We start from the raw sequence: 24,298 nt of genomic DNA on the forward strand, positions 1-24,298 counted from the left end.
GATGGGACGTGGTCTCAATATCGGCATGTCCATACTGATCCAGCGTGCGTCGAGGCTGATAGGATAACGTCCCAGGTTGGTAATACCCTCGAATAAGATGTTCATTCAGATTTCCAGAAGGTTGCAAGATTCTGCGTCGCTTTGTTCGCCGCGGCCTCGGCATTATAGACGCATGTTGACTTCTCTGAAACGTTTGGTCGAAATCCACGCCTCGCGTAGGCTCATTGTCCGAATTGTTCGACCTTTCTTCTTCGTCAACTTCATAATTGGCCAAATCCGCGGTCATCTCTGGTTCGTCGCGCAATTCAGAATGTCCCAAATCAACCGAGGACGTCTTCCTTCTAGCTGTATCGGTACTTCCTTGCACCTCCACTGAGGCTTGAAGACTCGCTGGTAGGCTCTTCTCTGATAGTGGTGCCGGTTCATTATTCTTTCTTGATGCTTCCATATCTCGGTCCTCTGTGCTACCTCTTGGAGTCTGTTGATTTCCATTATTAGATGAGACATTGTTAACATAGCTCTCCTGTTCAGACTGCCTCTCCAGATCAGATTCTGTCAATGACACATCATGGGAGCGCCCTTTTCGGCCAATAAACCATTCACTCAGTGTTCCCTTCAAAGATTGGAAGGCTGTCTGGGTCCACTCCCGGAGATTTGGTCTCGACAAGTCGGGGCTAGAGCTAGAGCCGGAACCAGGCTGGTTTGAAGTGGCCGCGCTTGTTGACGGCTGACCATGTATGGTTGTTTTCCGCCTGGCAAAACCTCGTGCTGGTTGACTCTCCTGTGAGACACTACTGCCATGGTGGTGGGACTGACCGGCTAGCCTTAGTGCGTGGGCAGTCGTCTTCTTCCCTTTCATGATTTCCTTCATGATATTGGTCATTTTCTCGTATCCTGTATATGTTTCAAAGTGAAGAAATGGGACCTTTGTTTTTTTTTATAGTTAGGCTCAGAGTTAATACTTCGATGGCGAAGTGGACGTACAAAGGAAACAATACCATCATCGTTGCTGTTGACAGACAGAGAACTTTGGCCCTGCTCGAGTATAAGTGAGCGAGTTCCATGAATTGCAGGGGAACATTATCAATGCTAAAGTCGGACTCACTGGGACACGGCGACTATACGATCGCAGTGTCGATAAACGTGCTGAAGACGTTTGGGCCTTCTGGCCTGCTACATGCTTGGCCAATTCCAGTTCTGTCCTTGCCTGGTCGTACATTTGAGCCGAGATGCTGCCTCTTTCAGCGGCGATGCGCCTAATCAAGGTCTATATCTCATCCCAGTCTTGTTAGGTAAATCGGCCTTTCCACACCATTTGTGCGTAATCTTGATCTGCTCACCTCTGCCCAAACCATCTATTGAGGAATTAGTTTGATATTATAGTAGAGAAAACTAGGCAAAAGGGTAAGATCCCATACATTGTTGGCTGGTAGATGATACCATGTAAAGTCGGATTTCTTTTCTCCCAGCTTGCGTCTGAATGCTTCCGGCCCATGACTATATAGAAGCTCGTAGATGGATGCTGTCTTGGGGATCATCTGCTCATGCTCACCGCTAGTGAAGAAATCAACGACAATGGCCTCGAATCCTTGGCATGCAACGACCTTGTCTCTGTCATTCTCTGGTGGTGGTGGTAAGGGTCTGAGAGTCGTGAATGGCTCCTCAGATTGGTCTTCGGGGTCCTGGTCTGCCATTCGAATGCGTGGCCCCTGAAGCACGGTTTCTCCTTGGAGAAGCTCTAGAAGTTTGCTGTGGCCCTCCGCCAAGTCGAAAACAGAGATGCCGTCCAGCCTCCACGTGCGGGAGTTGGCACCTCGCTGCAAGAGGAGTTTTGCAGCTTCAAAGTGACCCAGGCCAACGGCTCGAAACAGAGGTGTAGCGCCGTCAAAATCCCTTGGGTCGACCAGTGCTCCTCCATCCAACAATGCTTGGATTGCTTCCACGTCACCGTTGTCTGCAGCCAGATGTAGTGAGGTTGGGGGGTCTTCTGTAAAGAACGAGTCGGGATCAGCACCGCGCTCAAGCAGCAACTTTATAATGTCTGGCTTCTTGATCTCCACGGAAAGGAACAGAGGATCTCTGAAATTATCCGTCGTTGGGTTCACATCGGCCCCATGGTCGAGAAGCAGACGAGCTACCTCGATATTACCCCGATGGACTGCATCGTGCAACGGTGTCAAGCCCCTCGCCGCCGCATCAGGAACTGCACCGCGTCTCAGCAGAGATCCTACTAGCTCGGCGTTGCCACCTTTTACTGCTAAATGCAACGGCCTCCTTTGATATGGAGTCCGGGCTTCAATGTCGGCACCGTGATCCAGGAGAGTCTCCGCTGCCGCAGTATCACCCTGGCGGGCAGCCAGATGTAGAGCGGTGTGGCCACGACTCTTGACGTCAATATCGGCATCGAAACGGTCCAGTAACAGAGTTAATCGACCACTGTCGCGCGAATTGGCAGCCTCCAGCAAGTCCTGAGCCGTCGGTGGTTCCTGCGATAATATGGTACTCGTAGTTGGTGCCGCCTCCGACTCCATATCTCACAGCCCAAGACCACAAAAGAGTGCCCGGTCGTTGGTGCGTGAAACTCGGTGCTGACTATTCGTGGTAGCTTAGATAACTCCCCTGCTGGACTCGCGAACTGCCGAGGCGGAATGGGTTAATAAAGCATCGTCGAAGCGATTGCATGCTGTCCAGGCACGACTGTAATATATTATCAGGCCAACTCATCCTCTTGCATTTGCTTTGCAGGGGATGGTGCGTTGTCCAATAACATCATGTCAATGAGATTGGCAAATTGCACACCGATGCTTACTAGCTTACCTACGTACTACTCCGTAGTACCTAAGAGACGAGGGGGCTGTGGGGGAAAGCACCTAGGAAAGCTAGGTACCTGGCAGTGTTCGCAATTGAGTGCACCTTCAGTCAAACAGATTTGTGTGGTGGCCCTGGTAAGCTGGTAACTGTCCGTTCATAAAGGCAGTGTTGCTCGCATTCTAGTACTTTATGCGCACTGTGATAAAAGCAGCCATAATCATCCCCAGACTAGAAATCGAAATCGTTCTCGCTTCACACGCTGCCGCGCCGGATGCACGTATTGGCACCGTTCTCGATCAGCAGCTGGGCGACAGCCTCATGCCCGTTCCTAGCAGCCCACGATAGCGGAGTCCTGTCGAAGTCATCATTGGATTCGATATCGGCACCGCTCTCGATTAGCAGCCGGGTGACAGCCTCATGCCCGTTCCTAGCAGCCCACGATAGCGGAGTCCGGTCGGATCTATCTCTAGACTGGATATCGGCGCCGCTCTCGATTAGCAGCTGGACGACAGCCTCGTGCCCGTTCCTAGTAGCCCACGCTAGCGGCGTCCAGCCGTACCTATCCCTTATCTCGATATCGGCGCCCTTGTTGAGCAGCCACTGGACGATAGCTTCGTGCCCGTGCCTGGCGGCTACTGCTAGTACCGTCTGGCCGCCAGAATCCCCGTCCCTCATCTGGTCGTCAGCACCTTTCTCGAGCAATCGTTTGATGATGGCACCGTGCCCGTTCTCAGCGGCCCGCAGCAGAGGCGTCCGGCCGGTATGCCTATGCCTCGCCTTGACGTCGGCGCCCTTCTCGAGAAGTCGCTGGACGACGCCTTCGTGGCCATTCGTGGCGGCTAGCCATAGCGACGTCTGACCAAGAGGGGCAACCTCCATCTCAACATCAGCGCCCTTCTCGAGCAGCAGCTGGACCGTGGCCTCGTGACCGTTTGCAGCGGCTAGCAATAGCGGCGTCTTATCATTATACCTATCCTTCTTATCGACATCGGCGCCCTTCTTGAGCAGCTGCCGGACGGTAGCCTCATCCCCGCTCTCGGCGGCCCATGATAGCGTCTGGCCGAGGTTATCCGGGCCTTGAAGCTTCCTTCCCAACAGCTCGAGATCAGGTTGCGGGATATTCGATGGCAGGAGTGTCCAATCTTGTGGTTCGGGTAGCAGAGATGGTTCTCTAGCAAGTTCTTGCCCATCAACAATTCGCACACCGTTCTCGAGGACCTCGGTTTCTGGGATATCATCAAACGACTTAAGATCCCGATTGTGAAGCGAGTCTCGGGAGATGCTAGCATCGTCACTATCATCGGACGCCGACTGTTCCGCTATGCTGTCTTTGCCCTCCACATTGTCGTCCACGTATGGGAGGGAAAGAAATGCGAGGGACTTGAGATGCGCGGCGATGTGGTGCCATAGCTGTTCTTGGGTACGCGACTCTAGGCCATCCGGGACGCAATCGCAGAGAGGACAGGTAAAGGGCTCTCTCGTTGCAACTCTTTTGTTGCGTCTGGCTCGCCCATCAAGCTTGGATTTCGTGAGCTGATTTCCGTGAGTAGTCTTCAGATGGGCTACAAACGACTCCTTTTCGTCAAACTCTTGAGGTTCGCCATGACAGATGTCGCAATACCACATCTCAGTGTGGATTTTCTCCGCCCAAGTCATAGTATGTCGTGTCTGCATATGATCCAACCAGTCTCGGCTTCGGGCAAAGTAACGAGGTGGCTCTCTACATTCCTCTGAGATACAGACGTAAGGCTCCAAGTCCTGATCAACGTGAGCCCTGTAGCATTTGTTAGCCCAAGTTCGCAGGATACCTAAAGGGGAAACGGCAAAACATACTCCCAACTCTTTTGTGTCAAGTTTGCCGGTTCTAGTGGATCGGCACACAAGTTGCACCGTTGGTATTTCTTGTCATTTTCTGGTATCGGGGGGTAATAGAAATTGTCGCCTTGACCATCATGAACTGTCCGACCTCTGCTCCTTATGGATCTGGACGGCTTGTTGTTTGTCCTTGGAGCCCGGTAATACACCGTAGAGGAGAAATCGGACGCACGTGTCTCAGGACCCGACACCCTTGGCTTTTTATCGGCAGTTGGGCGGTCAACCCAATTATTTGGCTTTTGACTGTTGTTCTCCGGCGCTGAGTCTTCATCTGTGGCGTCTTGAATACCCCTTTGGTCGTCCCTCCTCAAGGCCAGCTTCTCGTTGTGCGTCTTCAAGTAGAGCAAGGATGTACCCCGTACATATACAGACGCCCCAAGTTGGTTATGGAGGCTTTTTCTTGCATTAGGGTACCTTGCCTTGACAACCAAATAGCAGTGAAACTCTGCTTGCTGATCTTTAGGCCCTTGACGCAGTGTATGATTGCGCCGCGCTGAGCGTCGTATTGCCACTGCGAGAATGAGTAGTCTATCAATCGCAGACCCAGCGGCGTTGAGACCAACATCCATGAAAGTATCTTCATTTAAAGAATCTGTAGAAATCTTCGTCTCGCTGGTTCCTTTGGACTCGGCACTCAGTTCTGCAGCATATTAAGAATTTGATCAGTCATAACAGGGTTGAAGGGGAGGAAGTAATTACCCCAGCGTAGATTCTTCTCGACCATCTCAACTAGTTCAAGCACCATAGATTTGATCTTCTTGTGACCGTCCAACCGGGCATCTAAAGATGCCCTTTTTGCTGCATAGACACCAACATATGCTGCCCAAAGACCGAATCGTCCGCGCAGCTCTTCGGCGAGTAACCATTGGCTCCCATTGCCCGTTGGTTCCAGAATCTGGTCGAACAGGTCCGAGCATAGCATTGCCCCATCGTAAATTGTCAGACTCACGTCTCGATCCGTATCTTGACTCATGTCGTCTCAAGGTCGGTGGGACAGGTAGGTTTATAAAACTCCGCACTCTGTTCGGACCGCAACTCTATAAATGGAGTATTGTGTATCTGAGGAGTTTTAAGCGACCTGCCTCACAAGTGGTATTTGTCTCACTACCCCGCCCGTGTCCCGTGGACTACTAGAGGCGATAGTTGAGGGTGGCGCCCATGCATAGTGTAACGTGAACGAGGCTCTGGCTTGTTTTATCACACCTATTTAGCCACCCGTGTCCCGTGTCCTGCCAGAGTTGACGGTTGAGGGTGGCACCCATACATGGTGTAACATGAACGAGGCTCTGACCCGCTTCAATAGATCTATTTCCCCGCTCGTGTCCCGTGCCCTGCCAGAGGCGAGGGTTGAGTGTGGTGCCCATACGTGGTGCAAGTAGGTAACATGAACGAGGCTCTGACCTGCTTTAATACATGTACTCGTATTTCCCCGCCCGATTTCTTTCAGGCTCACATGAATGACCTTATCTTCAATCTTCTCTCTGTGCTCACATGGATTCTTAATTGGGATTCTTAATTGCCATGGTCAAGCTTATCGAAAAAGATGCAGGGAATCTGCAGCTATTCCATGCTGTCCTGCCCGCCTTCATAGACGCGCTGCCACAGCTACCAAGTACGGCACCAACGGCTAGCAGGAAACAAGAGGCCCTCAAGCACGTGAACGGGATAACTACCTTGAGATTCGAGATTCTCGGAATGCAGCAAGTATTGACCGAGACACATGCGGAGTACGATCTCATCGATGGTGAGATTGCCGAAGCTTCTGAAGCGCTGGTGGACGTCCTAGATTTCTTAAACGATCTTGTTGTTATGAATCCAAACGTCCTTTCCGTACGTACTTTCCAACATGGGTTTTCTACTTCCTATCTCGCGATACTGCGTATAGAAAACCACTGTGTACACGTATTCAGAATTAACAATACACAGGATAAGTCCACGGGATTCCCTAGGCTAAATGCTCTAAAAGACCAGATACTTGGCTACGATTCGACCCATGCCTTGGAGTCATTTAGCCACTGTCCCCATGCGACCTTGATGATGATATCCTACGGGGAAGAAGCGGACCATTATCGTAAGACGATTCGGTCGGCAAAGGCATTTAACCGGACTATGAGAAGCATATATCGCTCTGTCATGACCGAGGCTGAGTCCGAGATGCCGCAAATCTTCCAACAACAAGATCAGCTAGAGGATGACTCAAGCGATCGTATGGCCCTGGCTGAAATTCAAAAAGCCCGAGTCATACAGGATACCGCCAAGATCCTAATTGGGCTATTGACCGAGAACCATGAGCCTTACCAGGCGGCTCATTCTGCCCTTATTCACCTAAATGGGTTTGATCAGCCGGAAATCGATATGGTTGTGTCCCTTTGCATCAAGAATGGGACCAATAAGGCATCCAAGAAGTGGCATCAAGTATACTGGACTAGCAAAATTCCACCCAATGCATCTATAGAACCCCAATTGCCAAATGAGGACATCTGCTCAAAATTACGAAGAGAACAAAGATCCAGGAGACCCCTCCGCGTCTACGTACAGACTGACGGCAGTTGGAAGTGCGCAGCTGGCCCCACCAAGGACCGCTTGATGGGAAACGTCAACCCTCCGGATCTAACATTGGAAAAGCTCCTCAGCACGAGACAAGATCACTTGAAAATCAAGTTCTTGAGGAAGGACAGACTTGAACTCGCCGTGGCCATTGCTCAATCTTTGCTTCATCTCTCAGGAAGCCCGCTCTTAAAAGATCAATGGAGTGCCGAGAACATCCGTATTGCACAAACAGCCCCTGAAGGAGTCGGTGAGGGTCTGCGTACCCAGCCGTATATCGTTCGGAATCTGGGGGATAACCCCTTAGATGGTCAATGGGGGGATTCGTTGAATACCAGTCGATTTGTTCTCGACTTCGGAGTGCTTCTCTGCCAGCTGTTATTTGGCAGGAAAGTTGAAGTTCAAGAGGATGATAAGGAAGATGAAGATGAAGATGACCCAAGCCTATCTCTCTTCAACGCGCTAAACCGCGAATACGGCGACTCTCAAGAGTGGTTCGTCGAAAAGCCGTGTTTGGACATCATCTCGAACTGCCTCGATCTTTACTCGTCATACCAGCTAGATGACCAAACATTGCGAGAGAAGATGTATTGGAACATTGTCATGCCTCTCAAAAGCTGTCTTAAGGCCTGTTATCAGTCAAAGGAATCGCCCGCTCCCTTAGTCTCGAATCGACCTAGGCAAACATCGTCGGTTCTTACGAGCTTCGTTAAGAGCGAAGTCGATCTCAACGGTCCCTTAGGTATCAGTAACCAATTGCAAGGTCCATTGAGGAATAGAAGTCGATACAATGTCTCCATTGGATCCAGAAGGATAGCGTCGCCACTACCACCTTTAGCTGAGTCCAATCTTCTAGCCTTCTCCAGCAGCGTACGGTGAATTTGATTCTATAATGAGCAAATTGCCTCAACTAACTTCTTCAACTAGATCAAGGACAGCTCCTCGTGGATAGACAACTTTAGCCTGGTGAATCAAGGACTAGAAAGTCTCAAACAGGCAAATGTCCCATCCATCAGGGTCGCCGTGCTCGACACAGGCTGTGATATCAATCATGAGTACTTTTATGGGCCCGGCAGTGACCACATTGAACGGCTAGATGGTCACTGGCTCGATTGCGTGGAAGAATCAGACGAAGCGGTCGATGAAGACCCAGGGAGGCACGGCACTGCAATGCTCACTCTATTGCTCAGACTGCTTCCCCCCGACGCCGAGATATTTATTGTTCGCGTAGCCAAAAATGGGGAGGACTTGGGGGTCGCTCAAGACCGTATTGCAAGGGCAAGTAGACCTCAACACTGATTGTTGCCGCCGACTGACGTGAAATAGGCAATTCGTCATGCGGTGCAGACCTGGAATGTCGATATTGTGTCGCTGTCCTTTGGCTTTGTCCAGTCAGCGTCATGTATAGAAGAAGCAATTGCAGATGCTGAGAAGGTAAAAGGGGGCGAAATCCTCTTCTTTGCTGCTGCCAACAACCAAGGACGGAACGAGAAGGAGATGTTCCCTGCCCGGTGCGAGTCGGTCATATCCGTGCGTGGAACAAGCCATGATGGCTCCTTCATTCCAAGATATAATCCGGACACATGGTCAGAGAACCAAGGGGCCATGCTTTACGGAACAATCAGCGAGAATGTGCCATGCGACTGGACATGTGGCCAGCTTGTCAGATCGGGCTGTTCTGTTGCTACACCAATCGTGGCGGCTATTGCCGCCATGATCATCTGGTTTGTGAGCTGCCAGAAGGAGACTTTGTTGGACAATGAGGACTTCCAGAGGCTCATTCGGACTCGGAAAGGGATGCTGTCGGTGTTCAGCGTGATGACCGAGGACCAAGGTCCATCCACTAGAAGATACCTGGCCCCCTGGCAGTTGTTTGAGGTTGATGATTTGATGCGAAAGGTCTATTCGATTGGCCATGCATTAACACGACTACCAAGATAACATATAATATCACCTTTGCCAACACAAAAACTTCCTAAAGTGGGATACATGAAGGCATCGGCTAGCTTTTTGTACGTAGTGTTTTGCGCAATAAGCATAAGTTCAATGTTGAAAACTTAAAATACCTTAAATACACAGAAAATAGCCATGTCCCAATGGACCATGAGATGCTCAAGCTTCCTTATATATGACGTTTACTCCCTGAAGCCCATCAACCTTCAACTCCGTCAGCTTCACAACTCCCTTTGAGTCCCTCACATCCTCAGGTTCTAGTACCCCTCTCTCAGCCTCAACCTTCTCTTCGGCTTCATCGTTGCCATCACTCAGAAGAGCGTGGTTCCGGAAATCACTTCTCTCAATCTTCTTTTTCTTAGACCATCCCTTCGGCTTGATCATCATCAGCTGATAGGCAAAGATGATATCATTGACCGACTCAAATTGGTCAAAAATGCATGTCGACGATGATACATTAGCGCCCGCCCCGAGAGATGATTCTGGCGCTACGTCGCCCATGAGACCTGCTGAATGTTTATCCGTCCCAGCCATCCTGAACCCTTCGGCAATCTTTAGGCCCGTCACAATATAAACTGGCTTGCATAGAGGGCTATCGAGTCGCATATACTCCCTGACTGTGGCATTCTTGCAAAGCACCTCTATGTATTCGTCCGACGGGTCGTCTTTCAACGACACTGTATGTAGCGACTGCATGCTGAACTGTCCGTCCTTGACATGCCTTTGGGTTGCCCCAAATTTGATGCTGATCTTCTGGAGGAAGATGGCCCAAATGGTAAGGCTGAAATGTCGCACAGTCTCGACGGAGAGCTGCCAGTTCTTTTCCGTCGCTGTCTCCGTCGGAAAGGGACTTTCGGGGTCTGGTTTAACGATGGCCCGATCAGGTTTGAGAGAGTCGACGATGACATTGCCGATGGCAATTTTCCCAAACTGGACGGAACGTCCAGTTTGGGGCAAGCAAGAAAGTGGGATATCGCACGTTGCTCATGGTTATAACTTATCTGAAGCCCTGGTCTGGCCAAGCTGCGGAGACGAGCGAAGGTCTCCTTTTTCAAAGCCATTTCCAGCCTCATCCCCCGCACCAAGTCTAGCGGGAACCCAAAGCTGGATATCCCCTCTTTACCCAACACTCTCCCTCTCAGCAAGGCTTGTCCTACATGAAAGTTCCAAGACAATTCATGCACGAGCAGCTGGGTGTGGTCAGCATTCCCATCGACCATGTGACCCCTTCTCCAATGAAAACAACAACCATGTCTTTACTGTAGTCCAAGTGCCTCTGCAAACGAAGACTCAATCCCCGATCTCAGATGGAAGTGGCCTGGGAAGCGGCAACTCTTGAGTAGAAGAAAGAACTAGACAGGATCCCGTATTTTCCACAGGGTATGGTCGTATCTAATAGCACAGTCCACAAATGTCATGTCCATATATATAGATGAACGTGTCGAAACAAGATACAGGTAGCCTTAGTCGGGGCACTGAATCGGGCGCAAGTGTCTGAACCTACTCCTTTTTGAAGTCAAGTACTTTGGTATCTTAATGCATTGCCTCCAAAGTCTAGTCTCCAGAAAGGCGCAACGCGCGTTTTAACACTGTATGCGCACAGTAGAATCCTTATCTTATCGCAACGTTCGGAGATCGGATAAGCCAAAAGACCGCTACATTTTGCGACTCCTAGTGAAGATAGGCATGGCGCGAAGTTGGGTCGATCGCTTTTGAACCCAATAAATTCGCCATCCCACTTTCTAGGAGCCGCCACGCGGCTTGTGGAGAGATACCAAAACTTACTATGGAGCGAGATCGTGGACGGAGGTAGGTCACAAGTAAGCAATCCTGGGGTCGAAAGCCAGATGCTGATGTGCCAAAGGTTCAACGACGGCGAAGTCGTTAGGTACGGCGCCGGAGAGTCCTGGCGGCCCACCCCGCGAGGAGGAGGAGGAGGAGAACGAGACCGATCGCCGCCGAGACGGCCACGGAGTCCAGCGCGCGATAGGGACAGATCCCGACCTCGAAGCCCCCGTCCCCGCAGCCCTGTCGTTTCGGGGTCTGACAGCTACGTGCCTGGACGATATGCACCGCGTCGTCGCTCGCAGAGCAGAGGCCCAGGCCCAGTGAGGGCTGATACGTATCGACGCGAGCGCTCTCGAGGCCGGGAAAGCCCCCGGAGACGCGACCGAACAAGATCCCCTCCGAGGCGATCTCCTCCAAGACGTAGTCTGTCGAGGAGGGGCACTCCCCGCAGAATATCACCAGGTCGTGGTGACCGGTTCGAGCGACCTCGATCTCCACCTCGGCGTGATTGGGACCGTGAACGGGATAGAGACCTGGATCGTGAACGGGCTAGGGACCGCGATGTAGATCGTGATCGTGATTGGCGTGAACGGGATAGAGACTTTGATCGACGCGACGACCGGCGTGACGATAGGTGAGTTTGTTCCGGCCTGATCCCGTGATTTAATTCTGACATGTTGCAGGAGACGATCAAGGTCCCCATTCAATCGAGATCGACGCGATAGGAGTCCAGTTGATCGTGGAACGCCTCCGGCAGCCTCGCGCGGTGGCTCATACCGACCATCTCGCTCACCTAGTCGCCGCGGCGAAAGATACCAGCCATACCGTCGATCACCGCCCCGAGATCCAGTCATGATTCCCTCGACAATGAACTCGCAACCAGCGTCACAAAGAGTCTCACCCCGTCCAGGGTCTATCCGAGCACGTTCTCCGCTTCCATCAAGAGACCAGTCACCGGCCCATGGAGGAATGGCTCGGCCAGGCCTGTCGAGAGAAGCCTCCCGCTCTACGCTCAGTGAACACGTCGCTGCTCCGAGATCCCCCCCTCGTGGTCCTGCGGCTCTCAGAGCCCCTCCCACCGGTCCCGCGGCCAGTCGCAGCTACTCGAACTCGTCACCCGTTCCTCACGGATCCAAACACCCCCCAACCCCCGGCGGCCCGTCACGCTCCGAAGTCACCAGCCCGTCTAACGTGCCATCTGGTCCTAGAGGGTACGTTCCTACAGGCCGAGGCGCCGCATATCCGACCCGCGGTGGGAGAGGAGCTTGGAACCAGGCTCCGTCTAGGCACATGGGAGGTCCGTCTCCGTCGCCATCTACTCCAAGTGGTCCGTCCAGCATTCCCACTGGGCCTCGAGCGACACCAAACGCGCCATCTTCATCAACTCCGACCCAAGGCCGCCCGTTCAATCCACCCACCGGACCCGCCGCCGGTGCCGGCGGCGGACCCCGACAGAGCCTCGCTCACAGTATGCTCGCAACTATGCCCCCCATCATTCCTGGCGGCAAGCTAGACCCGTCCATGACGCCCCTCACTTTGGGTGTATCCAAGGATCTCGAACCACATTATCGAAAGCTTCGCGACGAGGAGGAGAAATTGCGGGAGGAACTGCGCATTAAGCAGGAGCGTCTCCGAAAAAGCTTGTACATGTGGGACAGGCTCGGACGCGAGTCGCGCGCGTGGGAGATGCGCAGCGACCTAAGCGAGAAGAGTATGAAGAACCTAGCCGGCGAGGGCATGGGTGGTGCAGCTTTTTAGTAAAATGACACTAGTGATCATAGGTGTTAAAGGGTTTGTATTCTCAAGCATTGGACGGGGGGTAATGATGGCGTTGGAGGGATTGGCATGGTGCCATTTTGTAGAATCGTGTCCAGGGATTGTCGGGTCAATGATAGATACCCTATACCTCACCCTATCAAATTCACCTCAATGAGGCAACTGTGGTATAATTCACATGTTCAAGGAGTGGAAATGTACTCGGCATGTTTTCATCCATTTAAGCCGAGCGGTTACACATCTGGAGGGCCTAGAGGTTGCAAACCAGCTCGATATCGCTGGTCACTATCTCCGTCTTCACCATTTGTTCTCGGTGTACATCCGATTTGAGCCTGCTAATCTAAAAGATTCATAGTTTCTTATCAGTGGCAGCTAATAGTAGGTACTCGGTCCTTCATAAATAGGCGCGAGCCCAACAGTGTTTTAATTCCCATTCCCACTCCCAAACGCCCCCTCCCTCCCCCTTTAGGTAGAGCCAGTGGTATTAGTTCCTCAGAAAGCCAGGTCATTACGTCTTTCATGATAAATTCATTGTTTTAGATGGCATCGAACCCCCATTTGATGCTCTGATGTGAAAGTGGGGTTGGGGGTTCATCGGCCTCACCACACAAAGACGTGGTCGTCCTCCTCCTCTTCGTCCCTGTTCCACTCATCCCCCGAGGACTCGTCTTCGTCGTCGTTGAAGTCCTCCATGCCATACTGCAGCTCGCGCACTTTCTGGTTGTCAAACATGATGCTGACAGTTTCGCACATACCCTGCACGGGGAGCTGCGGCTCCGCATCCTCCCTGGATTCCTTCCCGTCGTCGCCATCGTCGCTCGCTGCATGCTCTGATTCGGAAAAGTCGGCCTCATCCTCGTCTGTATCGGGGTCGCGGTAGAGTGGTCTGTTGCTGCGCCGTAGCCCTCGCGAGGAGTGCCGATCCGAGTCAGAGGCATGCGCTGCGATTCTGCCGCTGCGGCGCGATGGGGGACTGGGCTGCGCTTGCTTGCGTTTTTTTGTCGGTGAAGCCACGGATGTGTCGGCACTTGTCTCTTGCGGCCGTAGTGTCGTGACGGGGTTGGGAGGTTCCCAGCGGCGAAGGAACACATGGTCGAGCTTCTCGACCCAGACGCGTCGTAGTTCGGCGCGCCTTTGCCACGGTATGTTGAGCATGGTTTTGATGGCCAGCAGGCGTAAATTGGGTAGATTCGGCGCACTGTCAACGAGGGACTGGAGGAACATCTCGGCTGCTTCAGCCGACCATTGGCGAACGTGCTCAATTTCGATGACGCGAAGGCTCGATGGCCAAAGTGGGAGTTGGTCTGGTAGCAACGCTTGATCATACATGGGGTCTGCGTCGGAGACAGAAGCGTGGTGACGGTAGTAGGACAGGTTCATGTGGAGTTCGCGGAGGCCAGGACACGTTTCGGCCAAGTCGGTCAAGAATGCAAGATCCAAGCTCTGGTTATGGAGTAATGTGAGCGAGGTCATATTGCGCCCGTGGGTGTGGAGAAATTGGGACAGGTCTTCTGACCTGACTTCCCAACAGTTTATCAGCTCTAGATGCATGAGATTGGTGGGTAGAAGGGGCAGGAGGCGGTCGTTCATGACAGTTGAGGACTCGAAAACTAAGTGCCTCAGCGAATCCAGCTGCGAGATGGAGCCAGCGATGGCTTCAATTACTCTCCCGTCGTCCTCGTATATTTCCAGAGCACCGGCCTCATCCTTTGCCTCAGGCTTGTGGAGGGATGGGACCTGGAAGTTGGTGAAGCTGAGCTTTGTGAGGTGGGCAAACGATGGTAGCTGGTGGATGGCAGAGATGGCACTTTCGTTGGCGACATGCGCACCCAACAGACGGCTGCTCCACTCCCAACTTTTGAGGATGATGGGATGATTTTCTCCTGTCGCAGTATCCAGTGGAGCACTTAGGGCATGAAACAGCTCTTCCGGATAACGCCACCGTATTGTCTTATCCAAGTCGCGATATGGAGGTTGGTCAAGGGGGGAGAAAATGACGAGCTCTTTCAGCCGACACAGAGGACGAATGACTTGGGATAGGCGGCCAAGAGGGAAATTGTCAATGTTGATATACATGGACTCGATCTTGGCACGGTAGTTGAAGAGCGTGCCCGACGATGGTTGTTCAAGGAGCGTCGCAAGCTTTTTAGCCTTGCTAGTAGTACCGGGAGATGGACACTGATATAGAGCCGTCAGAGCAGGCTCAGCAAAAGCCTTGCATGTGGTGGCGGCATGCAGGAGCCAGTTGGTATCCAGGGTACCTCCAGAAATCGCGGCGTAGTAGAATATGTCGACCCAGGCCGAATATGGGATTGCAGGATCACGCCAGTTCGGTATAATACCTGGGTCCGGTGTTGGTGAGGAGCGCTTTGACGTGATCTTGGCCCTCTTTGTGGGGGTTCGGTTCGAGGTGTCAGTCCGGGGACGTCGGCGCTTGGCTCCTCTAGGCGTCGATTTGGACTGGTTGGGTGTGGACTTCTTGACATTCTTCCGACTTGCTTGGCGCCTGCGAGAGGCATGTGTTGTTGCTTTGGGAGCATTGCGACGCAGAGGCTGAATTTCGAGGTCGTCAATGGCACGATCAATACCACTATCTACATCGTCATCGGTGGGGTCGTCGTCGGACTGAAGGGAAAGGTCTGAGCTGTCGGCATCGGGGGAGTCGGTCACATCATCTGAGTCGTCGACATAGAGGGATTTGGGCTTCGAGCGGCGTGCGAGAGAAGCTCTCTGAGGGCGCTGACCGGAGGCTCGAGCTGGAGCGGAGATGCCGCCGCCAGTGCGGGTGCGAGCCATGATGTTTGCGACGGTGCCTGCCTGTGGAGAGGGCGGCGATCTATCAGTCTAAAAACTCGGAGAACAGACCAGATATGCCATCTTACCAAGCCTTGTGGGCGGGGATGGAGGAGACTGAGGTGTGGGTGAACTACTCACGGAGGCGCAAACTGTATCCGGTGTCGCATGCGGACGACGGCCCCAATAAGGGCACCACCAGGAAACAAAGGCAACCGCTTGCTGTAAAGGGGTTTGAAGGTGTACAGACAGTCGTCCTGACAGTAAGTTCACTGTCGCTGCATTTCAGCAGGAGGGAAGGACTGTGCGGAGAAGGTGATGTGAGGTGGGGTGATATGATGTGAAGTTGAGGTGACTGACTGTACGGATAATAATGGCGTCGCAAAGAATCGTGAGGGTGGGTATATTTAACTAGTACCTGTACGGAGTACGGAGTACGTGCGCGGGACATGCAAGGCTGAGGGTTGCCGAATTGCAGGGGGGGTATTTGGCCAGTCATAGCCATTCAAATTGGTACCGAACCTGGACAACCGAGCTATTGCGCTGCTAAGCCACCTGTTGCTGTGGCTCTGAAGCGCTAGACCGAACTGGGCCTCACGAGCTCAATCCGACAATCTCCCAGACCAGCACGACCGACTCACTCGCTTCCACTCGACGATCGCTTCACCTCGCTTCATCGACGACGACCTAGGCCGCTCGCCAGTTTCACCACCCTGGGCGCGTTCGTTTTGGCGTCAATCCTGGGCTTCCCGATCCCCTGTGTTTTTGGCCCAATCTATTGCCTTGATCTATGGCGCTAATTGATGCGCGTCTTTCACCCTCGCTGACATTTGTTGTTGACACTCATCTGTTGATCCTTCCCCTGGCTTGACAGGCCCCTGTTGCTTCCTGGTCTCAGTTTGCAGCTGGACTTTTACTCGAGACGCAAACTCCGGCATCAAGAGACATCAGCAAACTTGGCTACCGACGGGCAGCGACGACGCGTTTGCCTCCGACCAGCGTCAGGAATTCATGCTGCTCCCTGCCTACACACTTGGCTCACACAAGCCGTTGGACCGGACAATGTGTTGCACGTTGATCTCATGCATCTAAGGCGCTGATTTTGACAATACGCAACACCGCCCCCCTCATAGGCTGCGGCTCGGTATCACTTCCAACACCATCCGTTTCTCATCGACACCAGCGTTGAAGTCGCCATAATGACCCCGGAGAGCCCTCGCCAGCTCCCCTTTCTGAAGCGAAACATTGCCCGCGCCGTCAATGTCCTCAATGGAGCATTTGGATCACCTGTTCTAGTCCGCCAGGACAGCAACCTCCGTGTAACTGGAAATGGCGAGCGTCCGAGGAAGCGTCGGCGCCTCTCTACGCCCGACGACGTGGACAAACTCATCGTGCCCCCCAAGTCGTCGGACTTAGCCCCTATGCTGCGCATCGAAGTCCTCCGGTGCCACCATATGAACTCGAAAAAGACCAACCTTGGTTCGGGCCCGATCATTGTGTCACCTGACGCAACCACCAGAGCCAACTGCAGGATCACCATATCCGATGTGACTTCGGGGCACCCTCGAGTTCTTCACTGTGAGAGCCAGGCGTGCACAATGGTCACTTTCAAGAACTCAACTGGCCCATATCGCGTTGCCAGAGTCGAGCTGTCCCGTCCTTTCTACGTCCCTCGAGACAGCCTATTGGTCGACAAGCTGGATGACGCGGCCAACGATCTCGCCGATGCCTACAGGCTATCTATCGAAATAGCATCCCCTAATGGAACAAGTTGGCCCCCGCTCGATCGCCGCGATCTGGAACATCTTCCGCAGTGGCTCTTGGATACGTCCACGCGCCACTGGGTCTTCTCTAGCAGCTTTGACGATCTTTTTGGACGCCTCAAAGCCCCCTTAATCCTGACGGCGAGGGCCGGCCTGGCAGAGTCGTCGACCGATTACGAAATGGACGTTGATCTCCAGTGGACATCGGGACATATGACTATGAAGCGGCTAGAGTATGGTTCCAGACACTCCATGAACGGCGTTGGTCCCAATGAGGCCAAGATGAACGGCCATGTGGAAGAAATGCTTGATGACTGCCATGATATGGACGGCGTAACGAATGGCGAACTCACGCCGTCACGATCACTCAGAACAAGAGGAGGGGAGAAAACCTATAATCTCAAAGCACTCAGTGACAAGGCCCATGGGAGAAAACGAAAACCACGCAAACCAAATCAATCCCTCCAAGTTGGCGAGGGCGAGGGGCGTGTTAAGTATTTCTTACCACCCGATCAGCCAGTTTCCCTAGATGGATTTCGCTGTGTGAGCTGCGGCATCTTTCACCAATCGCTCCAACACCTTCAACTCCATTTACAGAACACTCACCCGGACTATGATTTCAAACTAACAGAAACCACGAGTCAAGGGCCACAGTTTCAAGTTACGCGTCACCTGGATCCGCCTACAACACCCTCTAAAACTTTTGGAATCAAACCAGCGCTCAAAACATTCAACTTGGGGACATTTATAACGGGAGATGATGCTTGGCGGAGTGCACGCTTGGACCCGGATACGAAAGACGACTTTGTGACGTCGCGAGAAGCCAAGATTGACTTCGCGAGAATTGCCGCCAAGTCCCCGAGGAAGAGGCCCTCACGGCCTACCGTTGCAACGAAAGTAGTGTCACCCCGAAGGAAGATTATAATTCCCGAGACGCCACATACTTTCTATCATCCCGTGAGCAAGCAGGTCCTCAAGACGGGCCAAGAGGTGCCGGACCCCGTTGTCGAGACGCAGTGGTTCCACCATAAGCATCGCCAGAGTCTCAACGATATTGACAACGTGACACCCGCGGAACTCGAGTACATGAAGGAGTTTGATGATATCATGCGCAAACATGACATCAGTGCGAGAGCATATTTCCCGCGCGCTTGGCTGGATTTTGTCGAGCAGAAGGCTGGGTGGCTGATCGAGGCGAAGCACCGCATGGTCGAGTTCTCCGTGCACGAGAGCTACCTGCTGGTTTCAGATCTCATACAGGACGAGCATGTCCAAGAAGCGATGGAGCACATTGAAAGTGAAAGAACCAAGAGACGCAAACTGCAGAGAACCAGCCCGGATGAGGAAGAATCAGGCGCTAGCACTGGCCGCCTAGGGCCGGAGCCATCATCAAAGACCCCTCCCATCCGCAAGAGCGCGAGCGGTTGCGGAAAATGTGGTCTGCCAGTTCTGCCGGGCCCTCAAGGGCTTGTGTGCTCTAATAAAGTGAGTTCGATCTGCCTCGTTGGTGTTCTTGGATCCGTTGGTTTAACAAATATCAGGATTGTTGCAGACGTTTATTCCACTCTTTATGCGTGCCCCAGGCACCAGCTACCCGGAGTGCCAAGTCTGCGTGGTTGTGCGGCCCATGTAGCACTGCCGCCGGTGCTGCGACGGGGTCCTCGTAGGAAAAGGCCCCCATATCAGTGACGGAGGAAAACAGGCGGATGCAGAGGCAACAAACAAACGAAGCCGACTTTTTGGAATTTGTTCTGGGGCCTAGAAGCTCACAGATGTCAGCTCCAAACCGTGTGATCAAGCCCGCCCGGGGACTTCATGCCCAGTGGAAGCAAAGGTGGAGAGGCATGATGAGGAAACGGTTTTAGCCGCGTCCTCGGGCACATTGGGGCATCTATCTACCTATCAAGTAAAGGCGAAATACGAAAAGAAAGAATTGCATATCCAAACTGGCTCTTGCTCGTCTACATTGCACCGATATCGTTGACTGACCGACGCGGTTCGAATATGAATATGGGAGTTCAGTCTTGGGGGTTGGAGGCTGTTTCATACATAACACATTATTACAAACAAATAAGTATACCCGTGGCTAGAGGAAACATTCGCACTAATGATTGACCATGCAAGTATGCCACAAGTACAATGCCAATTGGAGTTAGGGAACTGTTCCAACGAGGGTAATGTTGCTGAATGAACCTGATAATACATTCTAGGTGGCATTTGGGCCATCCTTACTCACCACCATTACCTAGTACCTAGCCTTAAACGCCAATCGCAACCATCATCAGCCCAGCATTCCACTTTTAAAATTTGTACTTGCTCTCCTTCTTCTCCCCCTTCTCCCGCTCCGTCCGCTGTCGCTTGCGGCTCTCCTGGGCAATCATCTCACTCAGGTCATCATCGTACGCCCACTTGGCCCCCACGCCCTCCTCGCGCCGGCCCTCCTCAAACTTGCGCCGCACGTCGTCGCGGTTGATGCCGCCATGCGACTGCAGAGAGTCGGGGTCCAGCGCAACGTCCACATCGCCGGGCTTCTTGCGCTTGCGCTCGTCGTTGCCGGCGCCCAGGACAGGCGGTCGGGCGCCTGACGATGAGGATGTGGGGAGGTCGTAGGCGCGGTCGCTACCGAAGAAGCCCTCGGCGCGGACCTGCCGCTCAGGAAGGACGGTGTAGGCGGAGCGAGGTGCGGAGGACTCTTCCGTCTCGTGGCCGCGACGTTCCTTTCGGAGATCCATCTCGCCAGCGATGGAAGTCTCAACACCTTGGCCATACTCATTGACAGTACTTGCGTAGCCTCCCGGTGTTTCGAGTCCGCTTGGCGTCTCGAGTCCGCCGGCCCCGGGCTCTTCTTCCTCCTCATCCTCATCCTCCTCTTCTGACTCTTCCTCTTCCTCCGATTCCTCTTCGCGTGGTTGCAGCTCGCCCCAGAGGTTCCGTTCCACTGGTTCTGCCAACTGGGGCTGAGCGGGCTGGGCTTGCTGTTGCTGTTGGGCGCCGTTGGGTCCTGTGATTCCAAAGACGTCGCCGCCGTATAGTGGTCGGTTGTACTCGTCCACAGGCGGCTTGCCCCAGCCACCAGGATGGAAGCCCCAGGAGCCGCCAGGGGGTGGAGGCGCGTTGAGACCAGGGATCTTCAGTGTCGGGTACGAGGGCGGTGTGCCGATGCGTTGCTGGTTGATGAGCCAGGGCGGTGGTGCTCCAGGCGGCATTCCCAGGGCCTCCTTCGTGGCTTCGCTTAGGTCGCCTGGACGGAAGTGCTGATAATCCACCTCGCTCTCCTTGCCCTCGTAGTAGACCTCGCCAAAGCGCGTCAGCTCAGGTTTGGTCTGGAAGCGGAAGAACGCGTCGTAGAGCTTTTGGTAGTCTATATCCAGTTTGCCCATCTTGGGCGCGACGCGTTCGCGCTGCTTCTGCTTGAGCGACTGCTCGGCCTGTTTCTCCAGAACGGCGTCACGCATCTCGGTGATACCAGTCTCGGCGATGAAGTTGGGTAGGCGAAACGGCGGTTTCTCAATACCGCGTTTCGATGAGAGGTACTCGCGCTTAAGGGACCAGTGTGAGGGGACAGGCACAACATTACGCTGGGCCTTGATCTGGACAAGCAAGCGGGGATCGGTCGATGAGATGTCCTGCCACTCGACAACTTCAGGGAACCGGACAAGCGCCTTCAGCTCAGCAACAGACAGTTTGGTCAGCTGCTTCCGTTTCTTCTTGGATAGTTTCGGCTGGCCACCTTCCTCCTCATCTTCATCTGGGATCTGGTCGTCGTCGTCGAAGAACACGCTGCCTTGATTGCCGGCGTTGGCTTCCTTTGCCACCTCGTCCTCATCAACGTTGGCACCGAACTTGTTAAAAATGTCCTTGTAGATGGCGAAAGCGGGATCCTCGTCGAATTCGTCATTAATCAGCTCGTCCGCACGCGGCTTATCCTGCGTCTCGGGTTCCTTCTTGACTTTAAGGTCCCCGTCGGACTGCGCGGGATCATCTCCATTCTGCTCTGTAATCTCGGAGTTGTTGACACCCTGCACCAAACAGTCAGCGATGCGCTGCCTCAGCGCGTTAGAGAGGGGGACGCACCTCTTCCTTGGAGGCCTTCTTCTGCTCCTTCTTCTTCGCCCTCCTCATCTGGTTCTTGGTCATCTTTGTGGCCGCCATGGTGAGTTCGGGGTGGGCTGGCTGCTCGTCAACCTATTCGAAAATGATGACGGGTTCGACTTCTGTGTAACGAGCTGGAAGACCATGTAGAGACCGACGATGGCGAGGACAGTTCTTTTGGGGTCTCGCATTCCGCAGGAGCAGATGGGGCACGAGGAGAAAGCTTGGGTTCGACTAGACCGAGATGGCGATCAAGCGCGCCGAGCTAAGATTTCGAGGTGGAGTTGATCCTTGCGCCAGCCTCGCCTCCACTGGCCACCGTTTGTCGCTTAACTACGAAACGGTTGCTGGCGCGGCAAGCGACGGTGCGCGTCTCTCGGCAAAAGTGCGGCTAACGGCCAGCGCCCCCAGCACTCCGACTTCTGGACTAGACCTAACCAGCTACGGAGTAGGTCAGGCCTGGAACCGCCGCCGGCCGGCACCTTCCGCCTAAGGCGCAGAACGTCCAGTGGCTTGAATGCTGCTGCAAGCGGAAGGGAGGCACTGTCGCACTGACAGAAGGCAAGGTCCTGAACTCCAGGAGTCCAGAGCGCGTCATCCCTGAAGTGACCCCCACCAAGCCGCCTGAGCCTCCCCACTGCCGGCCGCCATTGATCCAACCATCTCACCACGCGACTGCCTCTGCCAACATTTCTGGACACCCAACTTAGTTGCGACTTGTTGACGGTCGATGGCGCCGCAAGACGATCTGCAACAGCCCGCCCATCCAAGCCCCAGTCTCCTCTCCTGCGCCATGCTACTCCGTCAGATAGATTGATCTGCTCGCCTGGCTGCTTCGTCTCTTTCTCTTCTAGCACTCATTTCGTCACCCATCTTCTGTCACTCGTTTCGAACCACGTCGCCCCTCCGTTGACCCTAGCTAATCTAAGCTATCTCTCGACCTCGACAGTCCCCCTTTCAGCGATCAACTCGACCACCATTAGTAGAGCGAGGCGACACCGTAGCCGATTGTCGGCGCCCCTTTGTCGCCATGGAGAAATTCCCCGACCTTGTCGATACCCCAACGGTTACCAATGGCGCTGCCACATCGCCAGGAAGTTCGCATCTCAACGGTGGTGCCCCAAACCACCAGCCATCCGATCGCTGGCTCCCCGTCCCTAAGAGAGATAACAGTACCTCGGGGTGGTCACCATCTGGGAACTCAAGCATTGGCCGTCACAATCGCCAGAAGAGTCTCGCAGATGCCTTTCGCGCACGCACACGGAACGGCAGCATGAGCCAGAATGCCCACGAGATTGCCGACGCCCTGCGCGCTCCAGTCTCCCCGAAACTCATCGTGAGTCTTCTTCCTTTGGCCGTGACCTTTTCATCGCTATACTTTGAACTCAGTGCTAATTTTGTACGACGTAGGTGCTGTGCTTGCTGTGGTATACGTCGTCGGCCCTGACCAATACCTCGTCCAAATCTATCCTCAACGCCTTCGATAAGCCCGCGACGCTTACCCTCGTGCAATTCGCATTCGTGTCGAGCCTCTGCATCACTCTCGCCAGACTAGCCGTTATATTCCCCGTCCTGCGAACCAAGGTCACCGCGCTCAAGTATCCTATCCGGGCACCTACCAGGGATGTGATCATGACGACTCTGCCGCTGGCAGCTTTCCAGATCGGCGGCCACCTGCTTAGCTCAACGGCGACAGCCAAGATCCCGGTGTCGCTGGTCCACACCATCAAGGGGTTATCGCCTCTCTTTACTGTGTTCGCATACAGAGTCGTCTACGATATTCGGTATCCCACGGCTACCTATTTCTCGCTGATCCCTTTGACTATGGGCGTGATGCTGGCCTGCTCTGGGAAGCGTGGCATCGGCGGCGAGTTTCTGGGTATTGTCGAGGCTCTTCTGGCAACCATTATCTTTGTCACCCAGAACATCTTCTCCAAGAAGTTGTTTAACGAGGCGGCCAAAGCTGAGCAGGAGGGTGTTAGCGTACAATCCAAGAAGCTTGACAAGCTAAACCTGCTCTGCTACTCATCTGGGATGGCCTTTGTCCTCACTCTGCCAATTTGGTTATGGAGTGAAGGTTTCACACTTTTGGGCGACTTTCTCTCCGACGGGGCTATCGACCTGGTTGAGAGTCCAAAGTCAATGGACCACGGCCGTTTGACGATAGAGTTCGTGTTCAACGGCGTCTTCCATTTTGCCCAAAATATTCTTGCCTTTGTTCTCCTATCCATGGTGTCCCCTGTCACCTACTCAGTGGCGAGCTTGATCAAACGCGTCTTTGTCATTGTCATGGCTATCCTCTGGTTCAGGAATCCGACGACGCCCGTGCAAGCTGTCGGGATCGCGTTGACATTTATTGGACTGTACCTGTATGATCGCACGAGCGAAAGCAACAAGGCCGATCGCAAGGTGCGGATGATGGCGCAGACAGCCACACCTGCGCCCCTACTCCCACTCAACACCAGCACGCCCCGCCCCGGCAGCCGCCATGGCACTCCGGCAGCTGCAGGGTCAAGTGCTCACCCGTACAATGACGGGTACTTGACACCAATGTCAGCTTCCGACGACCCGAAGAAGAACGACGAGGCGACGACCCGGGGCCGTGGTAGAGCCTCCAGCAACACTAGCTGGTTAGCCCCTGGGACGAAACAAGAAGACACTTGGAGATCAGGTGATCGGGTCGTCGGTGTGGCATAAGCTTCGTCGAAAAGCTTTCTGGCGTTTCCCTTCTTTCTGCACATACAATTGCATGACGGCTTGAATACCATACACTTAGACTGGGTTGATTATCCCCAGGAGGGCTGGGATTTGTTTCACTAGCATGACGGAATAGGACTTTTGGGTGTTTTCAAACTCTTACGGCGTTAAGAGGAGGCGGCTGGTTACCTTTTCTAGGTGTG

At 53.6% G+C, this 24,298-nt stretch overlaps 8 protein-coding genes across 8 annotated transcripts; 3 read left to right on the forward strand and 5 right to left on the reverse strand.

The window, feature by feature from the left end:
• Positions 1 to 1,355: 1,355 nt before the first annotated feature.
• ACO1O0_002444 (ankyrin repeat domain-containing protein) lies at positions 1,356 to 2,531 on the reverse strand (the record flags this gene model as incomplete). The annotated part of the gene is made up of 1 exon (XM_083191913.1): positions 1,356 to 2,531. One exon carries the CDS (start codon positions 2,529 to 2,531, stop codon positions 1,356 to 1,358), a length of 1,176 nt encoding a protein of 391 aa, XP_083053127.1.
• Positions 2,532 to 3,063: 532 nt separating this feature from the next.
• Positions 3,064 to 5,608, reverse strand: ACO1O0_002445 (ankyrin repeat domain-containing protein; the record flags this gene model as incomplete). The annotated part of the gene is made up of 3 exons (XM_083191914.1): positions 3,064 to 4,585; positions 4,645 to 4,723; positions 5,386 to 5,608. 3 exons carry the CDS (start codon positions 5,606 to 5,608, stop codon positions 3,064 to 3,066), a joined length of 1,824 nt encoding a protein of 607 aa, XP_083053128.1.
• A 3,737-nt stretch (positions 5,609 to 9,345) lies between these two features.
• ACO1O0_002446 (uncharacterized protein) lies at positions 9,346 to 10,174 on the reverse strand (the record flags this gene model as incomplete). The annotated part of the gene is made up of 2 exons (XM_083191915.1): positions 9,346 to 10,116; positions 10,166 to 10,174. The coding sequence occupies 2 exons, from the start codon at positions 10,172 to 10,174 to the stop codon at positions 9,346 to 9,348; spliced, it is 780 nt and encodes a 259-aa protein (XP_083053129.1).
• Positions 10,175 to 12,444: 2,270 nt separating this feature from the next.
• ACO1O0_002447 (uncharacterized protein) lies at positions 12,445 to 12,732 on the forward strand (the record flags this gene model as incomplete). Its single annotated transcript, XM_083191916.1, has 1 exon — positions 12,445 to 12,732. One exon carries the CDS (start codon positions 12,445 to 12,447, stop codon positions 12,730 to 12,732), a length of 288 nt encoding a protein of 95 aa, XP_083053130.1.
• A 618-nt stretch (positions 12,733 to 13,350) lies between these two features.
• Positions 13,351 to 15,546, reverse strand: ACO1O0_002448 (uncharacterized protein; the record flags this gene model as incomplete). Its single annotated transcript, XM_083191917.1, has 1 exon — positions 13,351 to 15,546. One exon carries the CDS (start codon positions 15,544 to 15,546, stop codon positions 13,351 to 13,353), a length of 2,196 nt encoding a protein of 731 aa, XP_083053131.1.
• A 1,196-nt stretch (positions 15,547 to 16,742) lies between these two features.
• Positions 16,743 to 18,939, forward strand: ACO1O0_002449 (uncharacterized protein; the record flags this gene model as incomplete). The annotated part of the gene is made up of 2 exons (XM_083191918.1): positions 16,743 to 18,791; positions 18,859 to 18,939. The coding sequence occupies 2 exons, from the start codon at positions 16,743 to 16,745 to the stop codon at positions 18,937 to 18,939; spliced, it is 2,130 nt and encodes a 709-aa protein (XP_083053132.1).
• Positions 18,940 to 19,606: 667 nt separating this feature from the next.
• Positions 19,607 to 21,458, reverse strand: ACO1O0_002450 (U2 snRNP complex subunit CUS1; the record flags this gene model as incomplete). The annotated part of the gene is made up of 2 exons (XM_083191919.1): positions 19,607 to 21,325; positions 21,381 to 21,458. 2 exons carry the CDS (start codon positions 21,456 to 21,458, stop codon positions 19,607 to 19,609), a joined length of 1,797 nt encoding a protein of 598 aa, XP_083053133.1.
• A 970-nt stretch (positions 21,459 to 22,428) lies between these two features.
• ACO1O0_002451 (triose-phosphate transporter family-domain-containing protein) lies at positions 22,429 to 24,095 on the forward strand (the record flags this gene model as incomplete). Its single annotated transcript, XM_083191920.1, has 2 exons — positions 22,429 to 22,734; positions 22,809 to 24,095. The coding sequence occupies 2 exons, from the start codon at positions 22,429 to 22,431 to the stop codon at positions 24,093 to 24,095; spliced, it is 1,593 nt and encodes a 530-aa protein (XP_083053134.1).
• Between the last annotated feature and the right edge of the window lie 203 nt (positions 24,096 to 24,298).

Source organism: Amphichorda felina (assembly GCF_050947745.1).
Source record: "Amphichorda felina strain 45539 chromosome Unknown scaffold_2, whole genome shotgun sequence".
Lineage (NCBI taxonomy): Eukaryota > Fungi > Ascomycota > Sordariomycetes > Hypocreales > Bionectriaceae > Amphichorda > Amphichorda felina.